Raw genomic sequence first — 15,491 nt, forward strand, 5'->3', positions numbered from 1 at the left:
GCCCTGCACCGGCCTGCACGTGGACATGAGTCTGTCGGTAGGGGGCGATCATTGACACGCCATCTCCCTTGTGTAGTTTCTGGATAATGTTTGGAATTACCCCAGTTTTGACCGTGACACCAACATGCAATGACCTGTGCGTTATGAATGACACAACGCTATGTTTTACATCTGCCGTGAAGCAGACTGCGCATATTGTGGTGAATGTTACTGGAGTAGCCAGGTGTGCCTGTCGGAATTGAACCTTGAACCTCTGAAATAAATAGAGAATGTGTGTGTGTGTACACACACACACAGTGTGTGTACACGTACACACACTGTGTGTGTACACGTACACACACATCTTCTTTGGTTCTTTCGGTAAAGTCACGTAGAATGAGAATAAAATTATAAATTGATAAAATAAAATAACACAATAATATCACGACGTTTCGGCCACAACACAAGCGGCCTTCATCAGGTGAAGGGGACGAGACTGTCTGGAGGACAGCGCTGGAGTGAGAAAGCCACGCTGAGATCACGACCTTTAAGCTGTGTGAGAAGAAACAAAGCGCCTTGACAAAGGAATTAGCATATAATTTAGCATTGAAATGGCTGAAACGTCGTGAGAATATTATTGTGTTATTTTATTTTATCAATTTATTATTTTATTCTCATTCTACATGACTTTACCGAAAGAACCAAAGAAGATGAATCCTTGCAGTCACGAAAGCTTTAAATCGAAAGTGTACACACACAGTGTACACACACACAGAGTCTACACACGTACACACAGTGTACACACAGTGTACACACAGTGTACACACACACACCGTTGTTGCTGAGCTCACACACCCAAGAGGTCTCTGATCAAGGGAGGGAGCAATGGCAAATTAATCTAAATCAACTTAAACTCCAACCCCGCTCTGTGACGTCACCACTCAGCATTACCTCATCGGCGTGAAACGCCAGGGGGAAGTGTACCACGCTAGTGAAGTCATGTCACCAAGGTATTCACCCCACCCCGCCCAAGGCGCCCTTGACCGTGACGTCACCGCTGCCTGGGCCGCTGCCGTTTTTTGTTCAAGTGACGTCATGTCACCTGTTTCCGCGTGACGTCACGAGATAACAGGAAGCTGCTGCTCCGCCGTCCACTGAAATCCGAGGTGAGAAATTCTCATCGCGGTTGTGGTTGTTGTGGTGGTGGTTGTTGTTTACCGAGGTAGAGCCTCGCTCTCTCTCTCGTAGGGATGTCAATTGAGTAGCAGCGAACATGGAAGCGATGTCCAGGTTGGAACTTTACAACGCGGGGCCTAGCCACGCGGGGCCTTGCCTCCTGCCCTCGCCTGATCGCGTTTGCTTCAATTCTCTCGCTTAAGTTTAATTTGTCTTCACTCGGCTCGCCACTTTGTCAATTTGTTTTACTTGTTGTGGTGGTTGTGGTGGTGGTTGTTGTAGTGGTTGTGGTGGTGGTTGTTGTGGTGGTGGTTGTTGTGGTGGTTGTGGTGGTTGTTATTGTGGTGGTTGTTGTGGTGGTTGTGGTGGTGGTTGTTGTGGTTGTTGTGGTGGTGGTTGTGGTGGTGGTTGTGGTGGTGGCTGTGGTTGTTGTGGTGGTTTTGGTGGTGGTGGTTGTGGTGGGGGGGGGGGTGGTTGTGGTGGTGGTTGTGGTGGTGGTTGTTGTGGTGGTGGTTGTTGTGGTGGTGGTTGTGGTGGGGGTGGTGGTTGTGGTGGCTGTGGTGGTTGTTGTGGTGGTTGTTGTGGTGGTGATTGTTGTGGTGGTTGTTGTGGTGGTGGTGGTTGTTGTGGTAGTTTTTGTGGTTATTGTGGTGGTTGTTGTTATGGTGGTTGTTGTGGTGGTGGTGGTTGTTGTGGTTGTTGTGGTGGTTGTGGTGGTGGTTGTGGTGGTTGTTGTGGTGGTTGTTGTGGTGGTTGTTGTGGTGGTGATTGTTGTGGTGGTAGTTTTTGTGGTTATTGTGGTGGTTGTTGTTATGGTGGTTGTTGTGGTTTTGGTGGTGGTGGTTTTGGTTGTGGTGGTGAGGGTGGGGGTTGTGGTGGTGGTGGTTGTTGTGGTGGTTGTTGTGGTTGTTGTGGTGGTTGTTGTAGTGGTTGTTGTGGTAGTTTTTGTGGTTATTGTGGTGGTTGTTGTTATGGTGGTTGTTGTGGTGGTTGTTGTGGTGGTTGTGGTTTTGGTGGTGGTTCTGGTGGTGGTTGTGGTGGTGAGGGTGGGGGTTGTGGTGGTGGTTGTTGTGGTGGTTTTGGTTGTTGTAGTTTTTGTGGTTATTGTGGTGGTTGTTGTTATGGTGGTTGTTGTGGTTTTGGTGGTGGTGGTTTTGGTGGTGGTTGTGGTGGTGAAGGTGGTGGTTGTGGTGGTGAGGGTGGGGGTTGTGGTGGTGGTGGTTGTTGTGGTGGTGGTTGTTGTGGTGGTTGTTGTGGTGGTGGTTGTTGTGGTGGTGGTTGTGGTGGTTGTTGTGGTGGTTGTTGTGGTGGTGGTTGTTGTGGTGGTGGTGGTTGTTGTGGTAGTTTTTGTGGTTATTGTGGTGGTTATGGTGGTTGTTGTGGTGGTTGTTGTGGTGGTGGTGGTTTTGGTGGTGGTTGTGGTGGTGAGGGTGGGGGTTGTGGTTGTGGTGGTGGTTGGGGTGGTGGTTGTTGTGGTGGTGGTTGTTGTGGTTGTTGTGGTGGTGGTGGTTGTGGTGGTTGTGGTTGTTGTGGTTGTTGTGGTGGTTGTGGTGGTTGTTGTGGTTGTTGTGGTGGTGGTTGTGGTGGTGGTTGTTGTGGTGGTTGTTGTAGTGGTGGTGTTGGTTGTGGCGGTGGTGGTTGTGGTGGTGGTGGTGGTTGTTGTTTACCGAGGTAGAGCCTCGCTCTCTCTCGTAGGGATGTCAATTGAGTAGCAGCGAGCATGGAAGCGATGTCCAGGTTGGAACTTTACAGCACAGGGCCTAGCCACGCGGGGCCTTGCCTCCTACCCTCGCCTGATCGCGTTTGCTTTAATTCTCTCGCTTAAGTTTAATTTGTCTTCACTCGGCTCGCCACTTTGTCACTTTGTTCTACTTTTAAATATTCACGCAGTTTTTATTTCATTCTTTTTTACCAGGCCAAGCCCTCTTGAGCTGCTGTACCGCTTTTGTTTTCAGAAGCGACCTGCCCACAACACAAGGTGAGGCTCGTCAACAGCGTGGCGGTGTTCACTCTAGACGCGTGGCCGTGTTCACTCTAGACGTGTGGCGGTGTTCACTCTAGACGCGTGGCAGTGTTCACTGTAGACGCGTAGCGGTGTTCACTGTAGACGCGTGGCAGTGTTTACTCTAGACGCGTGGCGGTGTTCACTCTAGACGAGTGGCGGTGTTCACTCTTTGACGCGTGGCGGTGTTCACTCTAGACGCGTGGCGGTGTTTACTCTAGACGCATGGCGGTGTTCACTCTAGACGCGTGGCGGTGTTCACTCTAGACGCGTGGAGGTGTTCACTCTAGACGCGTGGCGGTGTTCACTCTAGACTCGTGGTGGTGTTCACTCTAGACGCGTGGCGGTGTTCACTCTAGACACGTGGCGGTGTTCACTCTAGACGCTTGGCGGTGTTCACTCTAGACGCGTGGCGGTATTCACTCTCAACATGTGGTGGTGTTCACTCTAGACGCGTGGTGGTGTTCACACTAGACGCGTGATGGTGTTCACTCTCAACATGTGGAGGGGAAACCCGGGGATCGGGAAGTAAACCTACGCGACCACGGGGAGAGAGAGTGGGAGAGAGACGCAGCCTCGGCTGTGTTGATTGATCCTCAGTGAATTACTTGGTGGAGCGAGGAACCATTGATACTGAGCAGGTGAAGGTGGCCAGGCGTGGGACTGGACACACCACTGCCTGTGAACCATGCCAGTGCGTGGCAGTGGTGGAGCCAGTGGGTGTGGGGTGGCACGTGCCCCCCCAACGGTCCGATCGAAATCCCTAATTTCGATAGGATCATTGGGGTTTATTAGTAACTCGCTTCACTACCCGGCTTCGCCCGGGACTTGGATTCTTGTCTTGGATTAATTTCAAATTTCATATTCCCTTATCAGTCTTGCAAGTTGACGCCACACCATGGTCATTTCCCCCACCCCCCCAAAATACCAAAGTATATTTTAATACTTTGTGCATTGTGTCCAGTCTGGAAGCAACCCACATGCCAAATTTCAAGTGTGTAGCATGTTGGGAAATATGCTGAACATTTCAAACAGACACAAATTCACGAATTTCCCTTTTATATATAGATAAATCGGCTTTTTGCGACCCCTACTGCCACCGTGTGGCATATTATTACGTGCCAGGGACTCTATGAGAGGACAACAGTCCGAGTCCATAATTGGCAATAAGTAACGGCAAAGCAGTTACAAGCGACTTGCTGAATTGTACGCAGTTGCGTATACAGTACACGACTTCCCTGAAGGCAAACACCTTCAGAGAGCGCGATGCCAATCACACGCGTCGAATAAAAAGCATAGGACAAGTCCTTACTTAGTAACAACTCCTTACTAACAACTCCTTACTAACAACTCCTTACTTACTAACAACTCCTTACTTACTAACAACTCCTTACTAACAACTCCTATCATTTTTCATTGCTGAAGGGGTTGCCCCTCCTACCTGAAAATCCTGGCTCCACCTCTGAGTGTGTGACAGGGTCAAGTTTGTATTTGCAGTAAAGTCTATTAACTATTGAGCACGGAGCTTATATCAAAACGGTAGTTTATTTTTTTTTTCCTCTGGGACTCTTTGTAAGAATGGAGTCAGGAAGTTATCACAGCACACGTGCAGCTGAAGTCGGAACTGTTCATCCCAGCATTCAAGGACATCTGTGCCTGGCTTCACACCTCTAAGTTGTGATTGAACATTAATTAATGCATTTCTGCATAACACATAGTATTATTTTCCACACTCTTTGCTATGTCTGCTGAATTTAGCTTTCATAAATATTCCTTTTGTAGCCAGACAGCCAAAATTGCGTGCTCGGAGTTTTGGGTTAACATTCATTTTGAAGATACTAGGGCTTCCAGGCACGTTTATGACATTTGCTCTCTCATTGTGTGTCATAACAGCCAGTGTGATGAATTTGGGACACTTTTTCACTCTATCTTGAATATATGAATAAGTATAGACGTGTAAGTCACGTGAGACTGTGTGTATGCATTCCTCTGTGCATCGATACTGACGTGTAGATGGTGTAGATATAATTTTTTCTGTCTGCAGCTGACGCTTCCTCTGTTGCTTCCTCTGCAGAATTTGTCTGATGGAGCAAAGGCACTCGGCGCAGCTCGGTGCAAAAAGGCATCAATGCGACCGGTGTGCATACAGCACGGATCGTCCTGACCATTTGACACGGCACCAGAGAACACACACAGGAGAAAAACCCTTCAAGTGCAGCGTGTGTGGGAAGGCGTTTGCACATTCATTTACTCTTGTAGCACACCAGAGAACACACACGGGAGAGAATCCCTGCGGGTGCAATGTGTGTGGGAAGGCGTTTTCACTTTCCTCTGCTCTTAAAAAACACCAGAGAACTCACACAGGAGAGAAACCCTTCAAGTGCAATGTGTGTGGGAAGGCATTTGCACTTTCCCCAAATCTTCATGTACACCAGAGAACACACACGGGAGAGAAACGCTTCAAGTGCAGTGTGTGTGGGAAGGCGTTTGCACAGTCATCACATCTTCAAATACACCAGAGAACTCACACGGGAGATAAACCCTTCAAGTGCAGTGTGTGTGGGAAAGGGTTTTCAGGTTCATCAAATCTTCATGTACACCAGAGAACACATAAGCATCAGAAGATCCACAAGGAGCGGAGTCTGAAATCAGCTTGTGAAAGTCAAAGTGCCGCAATGAGCCCATCCCTCATGAAACAAGCGGAAGAAAATCCCAGCTTGGACACTTTTAAAGGTATCGAGGTGAAATATAAAGAGGTGAAGGTGAAATGTGAAGAAGTGATGGTGAAGAGCGAAGAAGTGAGGGTAAAATGTGAAGAAACGATAGTGAAGAGCGACGAAGTGAAGGTGAAATGTGAAGCTGAAGATTCAACTCCAAAATCGGACCTTCACATCGATGGAGGCAACGTGAAGCAGGAGGAGAATTCTGACTGTGAGGCAGAGCGAGGCAACTCCCTGCAGTTTGTGGAAGTGGAGGTGTGGGTGGACTTCCTAGACAATACAAAGTCAAATGGAGACCCGGTAGATGTGTAAGCCAGAGACGATGTCGCTCCAATAGATGCACCTTTGTCACAGGCCTTTAATGACAATAATGAAGTTGAACACTCAATTGCGAGGTTCAACCTGCAGGGTAAGAGCAGCCAGTCTTTGTGGACTTGTGGGTTTGGTAGATCTCTAACCAGGAGCGAGAGCCAATAAGCTCCCCAAGCATTCACAAGGTTGTAATAATTCCATTTATATGGTGCTTGCTTTATCGCCTCTGGCAATTCGGAGTTTTGTGTCTTATCTCGTCTCAAACACTCGAAGAGCACCCCCAAGTAGCAGCTGCCCCTGTTTGGTCCTGCACCGGCCTGCATGTGGACAAGAGCCTGTCAGTAGGGGGCGATGGTTAATGTGGCTTCTCAGTTGTGGAGTTTGTAGGTAATGTTTAGAATTTGCTCAATTTTGACCCAGACGCCAGAATGCAATGGCCTACTCCTTTTGAATGGCGCAATAGTATGTTGTACATACTGTTACGCAGGCGGTGCGTACTTTTTTTTTAAATAGCATCATGTTAATGCGATGTAACCTGATGCAGTATATTTCAGTGCAGTAATTAATTTTTGTTCATATGCCTGTCAATAATTTTGAATTAATACTTGTCTGATTGTGTGCGTACATGTAACATTTTGTCTATAAGGGTCAAACATTGAACAAGTGATGTTAGGACAAAGTGTGTGTTTTGGAAGTAACCTGTACAGATAACTCAGTTGAGACTCATTGTTCTTGTGATACAGGTCAAAGGGTATTTTTTGTGTTTTCAGGAAGCTTCTCCCTCTGGAGCAACTCATTGTCTTTGAAATAGGGAGCACACTCAGATCATTCATCAGTGACAAGGCATACCACTCAAAAGTTACACGAAAAGGAGATACATTCTCTACAACACGAATTATAATTTTGTCTTACGTGTTGTAGATTTTGTCAAACTAGGTCTATAAATGCTCCTTTCTGATTAACGTCTGGATGTTCGAAACTATCGGTTGAAGCAGCCCGGCTGCTGTTGAGATGCTGTGCACCAATAAGGGTCCACAGGTGGCTTGCACTGAATCAATAATGCACTTCCAGAAGTCTGTGCTAGTTATAGTTTGTGTAAAACATTCCTTTGTTTCGTGGAGAGATCGATAAATGAAAGATGTCGTGTGCTGATCTACTTCATAGCAAGGAGGTAATTTTAAGAGCACATTTAAAATGCATTTTTGGTACAGATTTGTATTTGGTTAAGAGCCAGAGCACATCTAGTAGATACATTCTCCACAACAACACTCATTAGAATTTTGCATGAAGTCTTATATGTTGGTGAACTAGGAAAAGAAATGGGCCTTGCTGATTAACGTCTGGATGTTCAAATCCAAGGGTTGAAGCAAGCCAGACCGCCTTCGGCGCCCTCACAACCATTTACGGCCTTGGGCCAGGAAAGTCACGAAAAAAATTGCACACGAACGACGCATTCACGGAGGCACCCGATGCTCCGTTTTGAAGTTTTAAAACGAAACAACTTTTAATTGTATTATGTTTTGAATTAGATAATTGTATTCATTAAAAGCTTATTTAATTTTACATCTGGAAGACTTAATTGAAACGACATTTGGTGTGAATTTTCTCTCGTCATTAAGTAGATGGCCTTGCCGGGGATTCGGTTCGAAGCGGACTTTCACCTGGTTGGAATCGCGGGATCGAGATGAGGCGACACAGAGCTGGCCGTGCGAGAAGACCGCTGTCTGCAGATCGATTCCAACACGTTCGAACGTCTGTCCCTGCGCCTCCGTTGTTCATACAGGGTGTGCGTAGGTTTGCAGAGCCCCTACATGAAAACGATGGAAAGTGCAGCGTTCGTCACAGATGAAGTGCGCTTATATAAAAGAGTATAGCCAGTGGGTTTTCAAAGTACCTTCGTCTGACAAATTAATTTTGCGTGAGCCCACCGCATTAAAACAATGCTCAGCTGAGCGGCGCGAGCCATGGCGGGGGGGGGGGGGGGGTGCACCTTTGTCACGTTCTGTAGCTCACGTGACTTCTGCCGCGACAATGTCTGGATGTTTTCGCCTGAGAACGACCACTCGTGTTGCGATCGAAACGTCGCGATTTATTTTATTTATTTTTCTACCTGCGTGACTTTACTGAAACAACCAAAGAGTATGAAAGACGTCTTGTCTGCTGATCTTGTTCATATCTGTGTACAACGATATCCCACAGTTTACACGTACACACCACACACAATGAATAAATAGAAACTGGAACGACTTAATTCCGGGGATGGGCAAAGATTGAGGAATCTCTTTCAATGGAGCGAGTTAATTGTTCGATTCAACATCTCTGTGTCTCTGTTGCCCTCTGTGTCTTTCTCTCGCCTCCTCTTGTCTGTGTCTGTCCACCTCTCTCTTGTCAGTCTCTGTGTGTGTCTCTGTCAGCGTCTTTCCAACCATATTCAACTGCTGTCAGTAGCAACATGCGCCCGTTCAACTTTCACGGCCCACGACTGCACGCGACTCAAACTTGCTCTGAGTCTCTGTACATTGAACTTGTTTCGCACAATACGTAGCCAACCATGCTAATCTGTGGGTCTCTGTGTGAGTCTCTGTGTGTATTTGGAACTTATTTCGCACCATACGTAGCCGAACCTGCACAGTAGGAGCGGCTGGTATCTGTGGAGCTGTGGGCTGGGTACATCTGTCAGCAGGAGCGAGAGACAAGCTTCCAAGCATTCACTACGTTACCAACATCATATTTGCGCTCATAAGTCGCTTGCCTAATTGCCTCGGCAACTCGGTGTTTCGTATCGAATCTCATCTCAAATAATCGAAGGACCCCCCCCCCCCCTAAGTGCCAGCTGCCCCTGTGTGGCACAAGGTGGCCTGGCACCGGCCTGCACGTGGACATGAGTCTGTCGGTAGGGGGCGATCATTGACGCGCCATCTCCGTTGTGTAGTTTCTGGATAATATTTGGAATTACCCCAGTTTTGACCGTGACACCAACATGCAATGACCTGTGCGTTGTGAATGACAACGCTATGTTTTACATCTGCCGTGAAGCAGACTGCGCATATTGTGGTGAATGTTACTGGAGTAGCCAGGTGTGCCTGTCAGATTTGAACCTTGAACCTCTGCAATAAACAGAGAATGCGCTACCATATTCTTGGTTCTTTCAGTAAAGTCACGTAGATAGAAAACAAAAAAGAAAATTAATTTTTTTTTGGAAAATAATAAATTGTTGAAAAAATGCCATTGGTCAACTGACTGAGATGACTGACTGAGATGACTGCGCCCCCACACGTGTGCTGAACAGCACACACACTGCGTGTGTGTGTGTGTGTTGTTCAGCACACCCGTGCTGGTGAGAGAGGCCTGCTGTTCAGCACACCCGTGCTGGTGAGAGAGGCCTGCTGTTCATCACACTCGTGCTGGTGAGAGAGGCCTGCTGTTCAGCACACCCGTGCTGGTGAGAGAGGCCTGCTGTTCTGCACCCCCGTGCTGGTGAGAGGGGCCTGCTGTTCAGCACACCCATGCTGGTGAGAGAGGCCTGCTGTTCAGCACACCCGTGCTGGTGAGAGGGGCCTGCTGTTCAGTACACCCGTGCTGGTGAGAGGGGCCTGCTGTTCAGCACACCCGTGCTGGTGAGAAGATGGCGCCGATGATGGTAGCCTCAGCCGGTCAGTGCGTCCTGTTTTGTCTTGTTTTGTCTGTTAATTCAGTGTTTTGCCAAGATTTTCGGAGTTCCCTAACAAGAGACGAACTTTTAAACATCAGGGAAACAACTCCTGTGGATTTATTTCCCACTTTTATGCTTACAGCTGCAGAATTAGTGGGAATTCTAGTCATAGTCGCGCTAGGCTTTGCTCATGCAGCGAAACGCCGCCAAAGGGGTAAACGGTCGGGGGCTCTAGTACGGCTACGCAGACGCGGGATCCGAACAGTGCTTCCGAGATTTTTCCTCTCCAAAGTACGTTCACTGTCCAACAAAATGGACGAACTTCAGTTACTGATGGTGAAAAACAGAGACTTTCTTTCTTCACCTTCTGTTTTGAGCTTCACGGAGACATGGCTGTGTGATTTGATTCCGGACACTGCGCTACAACTGGCAGGATTCCATCTTGTAAGATCGGATCGTGACATAGCACTCTCCGGCAAGACGAAAGGCGGTGGTATTTGTTTTTTACATTAACAGTGGTTGGTGTGTAGATGTCACAGTGATTCTGCAACATTGTTCTCCGCTCCTTGAATCATTTTTTTTATAAACTGTTAACCTTTCTACTTGCCTCGCGAGTTCGCGTCGCTGATTTTGGTCGGAGTTTACTTGCCGCCGGGTCCTCGGGTTAAAGAGGCCCAACGCATGCTCGCCGACCAGATTCTGAGTGTGGAGCGAGCAAATCCAGATTCGCTGGTTATCGTACTTGGCGACTTTAACAAAGGTAATCTCAGCCACGAACTCCCCAAATACATACAATTCATTAAATGCCCTACCAGAGAAGGGAACACTGGATCACTGCTACACTGCAGTCAGTAGAGCCTACCACGCCGTCCTCTGAGCAGCACTGGGACACTCTGACCATGCCATGGTCCACCTGATTCCTGCATACAGGCAGAAACGAAAGCTCTGTAAACCTGCTGTGAGGACATCTAAACAGTGGACCAGTGAGGCTGTGGAGGATTTGCGGGCGTGCTTGGACTGTACTGACTGGGATATGTTCACGACTGCTACCAATAGTCTGGATGAACTCACAGAGGCTGTGACGTCGTACATCAGCTTCTGTGAGGACTGCTGTATTCCAACACGTACCAGGGTGAACTTCAACAACAACAAGCCCTGGTTCTCAGCAAAGCTCAGAAGGTTGAGGTTGGAGGAGGAAGCGTTAAGGAGTGGTGATAGAGACAGATTCAAGGAGTCGAAGAACAGGTTTAGCAAGGCGGTGAGAGAGGCTAAACGACTGTACTCAGAGAGACTAAAACACCAGTTCTCTGCTAACGACTCTGCTTCTTTCTGGAGAGGGCTCAGGCAGATCACCAACTACAAGCCCAGAGCCCCCCACACCACTAACGACTCCCGCCTGGCCAACGACCTGAATGAGTTCTACTGCAGATTTGAAAGACAATGGGACTGTCCTGAACTACCCCTTCCCACCCAAGAGGCGCCATCCCCTACCCCTTCTACAGAGACGACTCGCTCCTTTCAGGAGGGAGAAGTTAATAGACTTTTCAAGAGGCAGAACTCACGCAAAGCAGCTGGGCCGAACACTGTCTCTCCAGCCACCCTCAGGCACTGCTCTGACCAGCTGTCTCCGGTGTTCACCAACATCTTTAACACCTCCCTGGAGACATGCCATGTACCAGCCTGTCTCAAGTCCTCCACCATCCCTGTGCCCAAAAAGCTAAGGCCCACAGGAATAAATGATTATAGACCGGTCGCCCTTACCTCTGTGGTAATGAAGTCTTTTGAGCGCCTGGTCCTGGCACACCGCAAAGCCATCACAGACCCTCTCCTGAAACCCCTTCAGTTTGCCTACAGAGCCCACAGGTCTGTGGACGACGCAGTTAACATGGTCCTCCACTTCACCCTACAGCATCTGGACTCCCGAGCATCCTACGCCAGGATCCTGTTTGTGGACTTCAGCTCTGCCTTCAACACCATCATCCCTGCCCTGCTTCAGGACAAGCTCTTCCAGCTGAACGTGCCCGACTCCACCTGCAGGTGGATCACAGACTTCCTGTCTGACAGGAAGCAGTGCGTTAAGCTGGGAACACAAGTCTCTGACTCCAGGTCCATCAGCACCGGAACTCCTCAGGGCTGCGTCCTTTCCCCACTGCTCTTCTCCCTGTACACCAACAGCTGCACCTCCAATCATCAGTCCGTCAAACTCTTGAAGTTTGCGGACGACATCACCCTCATTGGGCTGATCTCTGATGGGGGTGAGTCTGACTATAGGTGGGAAGCTGACAACCTGGTGACCTGGTGTAGCCAGAACAACTTAGAGCTAACTGCTCTAAAGACAGTTGAGATGTTTGTGGACTTCAGCAAGAATACAGCCCCACTCACCCCCATCACCCTGTGCGACTCCCCAGTCAAAACTGTGGAGTCCTTCCGCTTCCTGGGCACTATTCTCTCCCGGGACCTCAAGTGGGAACTGAACATCAGCCCTCTCACCAAGAGAGCTCAACAGAGGATGTACTTCCTACGGCAGCTGAAGAAATTCAACCTGCTAAAGACAATGGTGGTGCACTTCTTATACAGCGATCATTGAATCCATCCTCACCTCCTCCATAACCGTCTGGTATGCTGCTGCCACTGCCAAGGACACGAGCAGACTGCAGCATATCATCCACACTCCCGTCGCTCCAGAAGGACTCTGACCCCATTCTCCTCCCCCCTTATGTCCCCAAAGCCCGTTAACCCCCGGGTCACATGATGTCATCCTGAGCATCCAATCGAATCCTCTTTGCGGCCGTTTTGACCGCTCTGGCCGTTATGGGGGGGGGGGGGGGGGGTTGCGTCATCCCCCCCCCTTCCCATTGTCTCTGTGCCTGCGTTCCTCGCCGGTGACTCGTCGATAATCCCCTCGCTCCCTCCCACTTAAGTCAACTCTTATCTGCCTAGGGGCTTTTCCCTCCCACCCACTGTTTATCCTGCCGCTGGGTACTGGCTGAAGTTCCCATCCCTCCGTGTTGTGTATGCTTCATCGCGGCCGGCCTGTAAAGCTCTACGCCCCCCTTATTGGGGGGGCCGCTATGTAATCCGGTCTGGGGGGCTCAGCCAATTTCCTGGTGCGGGGAAACCGTGAAACGTCCCTGCTAGTGGGGTCCTCGGGTGAAAACCCATCGTACCAGGTGATCCCTCCTCGAGACCCTACGGGGGTGCATGCGAGTGTTTAGTGGGGCGTGCGTTCATGGGGGGGGGGGCTCGTGGGGGGGGGGGGCACGTGGAGGGGGTAGCGCCGACCGAGCTGCTCCGCTGCGGTGGCACCACACAATCTACCAACCCTCGAGGACCTGCACACCTCAAGGAGCATGAGGCGAGCGAGGAAGATTTGTGGCCAATTCCTCCCACCCTGGACACTTCTCAGTTCCAGCTACTCCCCTCCGGCAGAAGGCTGCGGTCCATCGGGACCAAAACCTCAAGCCACAAAAACAGTTTCTTCCCATCCGCTGCTGGCCTCTTCAACAAGGCCAAGGGCTTACACTGACTTTAACATTTTATCTACAAAATTACACCTTTCCATATTTACACTATGTTACCCTATTTGTATTTTTTTATTTTTAGATTGTATCTTATAGCTACTTTATGTTCAATATTTATTCAAAATTTTACATACTTTAGCCCCTTAGTGTTAGTTAGATTTTGTACCTTTTGTATAGTTAGACTTGTATACCATTTATTTAAGATTTAAGATGCCTATATGTTGAATGTAAATTCCTTGTCTGTTCTGATTATAACCCTTTCTGATTAAAGTCATGTAAATAGAAAACAAAAATAAATAAATGCGTTCATTTTTATTATTTTAATTGTCAATTCATTTCATTATTTTCTTTAATGTAACGTGTTTTTTTTAATTTACCAGACTTTACCGAAAGAACCAAGAATATGAACTCCTGCAGTCACGAAAGTTTTAAGTCAAAATGGAATGCGCCACCACTGGGCTCGCCTCAATCTGCGTGGAGGCTTGGCCACCACACACACAGTGTGTACACACACACACAGTGTACACACACAGTGTACACACACAGTGTACACACACACACACCATATACGTACACACAGTGTACACACACACACAGTGTACACACACAGTGTACACACACAGTGTACACACACACATAGTGTACACACACAGCGTGTACGTACACACAGTACACACACAGTGTACACACACACAGTGTACACACACACAGTGTGTACACGTACACACACACAATGTACACATACACAGTGTGTACACACAGTGTACACACAGTGTACACACTGTACACACAGTGTACACACTGTACACACAGTGTGTACACACACTGTGTGTGTGTACAAACTGTGTGTGTACACACAGTGTACACACACAGTTTGTACACACACACACTGTGTACACGTACACACACACTGTGTGCACACGTACACACACACTGTGTGCACACGTACACACACACTGTGTGCACACGTACACACAGTGTGTGCACACGTACACACAGTGTGTGTGTACAAACACACACACAGTTGTTGCTGAGCTCACACCCCCAAGGGGTCTCTGATCAAGGGAGGGAGCAATGGGAAATGATCCGAAATCAACTTAAACGCCAACCCAGCTCGGTGACGTCACCACTCAGCATTATCTCATCGGCGTGAAACGCCAGGGGGAGGTGTACCTCGCCAGTGACGTCATGTCACCAAGGTATTGACCCCACCCCGTCCAAGGAGCCTTTATGCGTGACGTCACCTCTGCCTGGGCCCTGCCGTTTTCTGTTCAAGTGACGTCATGTCACCTACTGCTGCCGCGTGACGTCACGAGATAACAGGAAGCTGCTGCTCCGCCGTACACTGAAATCCGAGGTGAGAAATTCTCATCGCGGTTGTGGTTGTGGTTGTTTACCGAGGTAGAGCCTCGCTCTCTCTCTCTCAGGGATGTCAATTGAGTAGCAGCGAGCATGGAAGCGATGTCCAGGTTGGAACTTACAGCGCGGGGCCAAGCCACGCGGGGCCTTGCCTCCTGCCCTCGCCTGATCGCGTTTGCTTCAATTCTCTCGCTAAGTTTAATTTGTCTTCACTCAGCTCGCCACTTTGTCACTTTGTTTTACTTGTTGTGGTGGTTGTTGTGGTGGTGGTTGTTGTGGTGGTTGTTGTGGTTGTTGTGGTGGTGGTTGTTGTGGTGGTTGTGGTGGTGGTTGTTGTAGTGGTGGTGGTTGTTGTGGTGGTGGTGGTTGTTGTGGTGGTGGTTGTTGTGGTTTTGGTGGTTGTCGTGGTTTCGGTGGTTGTAGTAGTAGTTGTTGTGGTGGTGGTTGTGGTGGTTGTTGTGGTGGTTGTTGTGGTTGTGGTGGTTGTAGTGGTGGTGGTTCTGGTGGTGGTTGTGGTGGTGGTTGTTTACCGAGGTAGAGCCTCGCTCTCTCTCGTAGGGATGTCAATTGAGTAGCAGCAAGCATGGAAGCGATGTCCAGGTTGGAACTTTACAGCGTGGGGCCTAGCCATGCGGGGCCTTGCCTCCTGCCCTCGCCTGATCGCGTTTGCTTCAATTCTCTCGCTTAAGTTTAATTTGTCTTCACACGGCTCACCAATTTGTCAATTTGTTTTACTTTTAAATATTCACGCAGTTTTTATTTCATTATTT

General features: G+C 48.7%; 2 protein-coding genes across 12 annotated transcripts in view; both read left to right on the forward strand.

The window, feature by feature from the left end:
- The first annotated feature begins 1,041 nt into the window (after positions 1-1,041).
- Positions 1,042-9,325, forward strand: LOC142906865 (uncharacterized). 2 transcript variants are annotated; one of them, XM_076055569.1, is made up of 3 exons: positions 1,042-1,145; positions 3,071-3,133; positions 5,232-9,325. In XM_076055569.1, the coding sequence occupies exon 3, from the start codon at positions 5,242-5,244 to the stop codon at positions 6,187-6,189; it is 948 nt and encodes a 315-aa protein (XP_075911684.1). In that variant the 5' UTR covers positions 1,042-1,145; positions 3,071-3,133; positions 5,232-5,241; the 3' UTR covers positions 6,190-9,325. The 2 variants fall into 2 exon arrangements, with proteins under 2 accessions (XP_075911684.1, XP_075911683.1); XM_076055568.1 differs by lacking the exon at positions 1,042-1,145 and adding an exon at positions 1,160-1,269.
- Positions 9,326-14,436: 5,111 nt separating this feature from the next.
- LOC142906858 (uncharacterized) overlaps positions 14,437-15,491 on the forward strand; it is a 31,781-nt gene continuing 30,726 nt past the window's right edge. For 3 of the 10 annotated variants that reach the window (XR_012930532.1, XR_012930533.1, XR_012930536.1), the window contains exon 1: positions 14,438-14,719. The gene's annotated coding sequence lies outside the window, so the exon portion shown is untranslated. The other 7 variants (XM_076055551.1, XM_076055552.1, XR_012930537.1 and 4 more) reach the window with 6 other exon arrangements.

The sequence above is a fragment of the Petromyzon marinus genome, chromosome 71 (genome assembly GCF_048934315.1).
Source record: "Petromyzon marinus isolate PM22_M1 ecotype Great Lakes invasive population chromosome 71, UKy_Petmar_22M1.pri1.0, whole genome shotgun sequence".
NCBI lineage: Eukaryota > Metazoa > Chordata > Hyperoartia > Petromyzontiformes > Petromyzontidae > Petromyzon > Petromyzon marinus.

Excerpts from the sequence above, each read along its gene's own strand:
- LOC142906865 (XM_076055568.1), top strand. Across the intron at positions 3,134-5,231 it reads CGACCTGCCCACAACACAAG|AATTTGTCTGATGGAGCAAA; the intron begins GTGAGGCTCGTC and ends CTTCCTCTGCAG.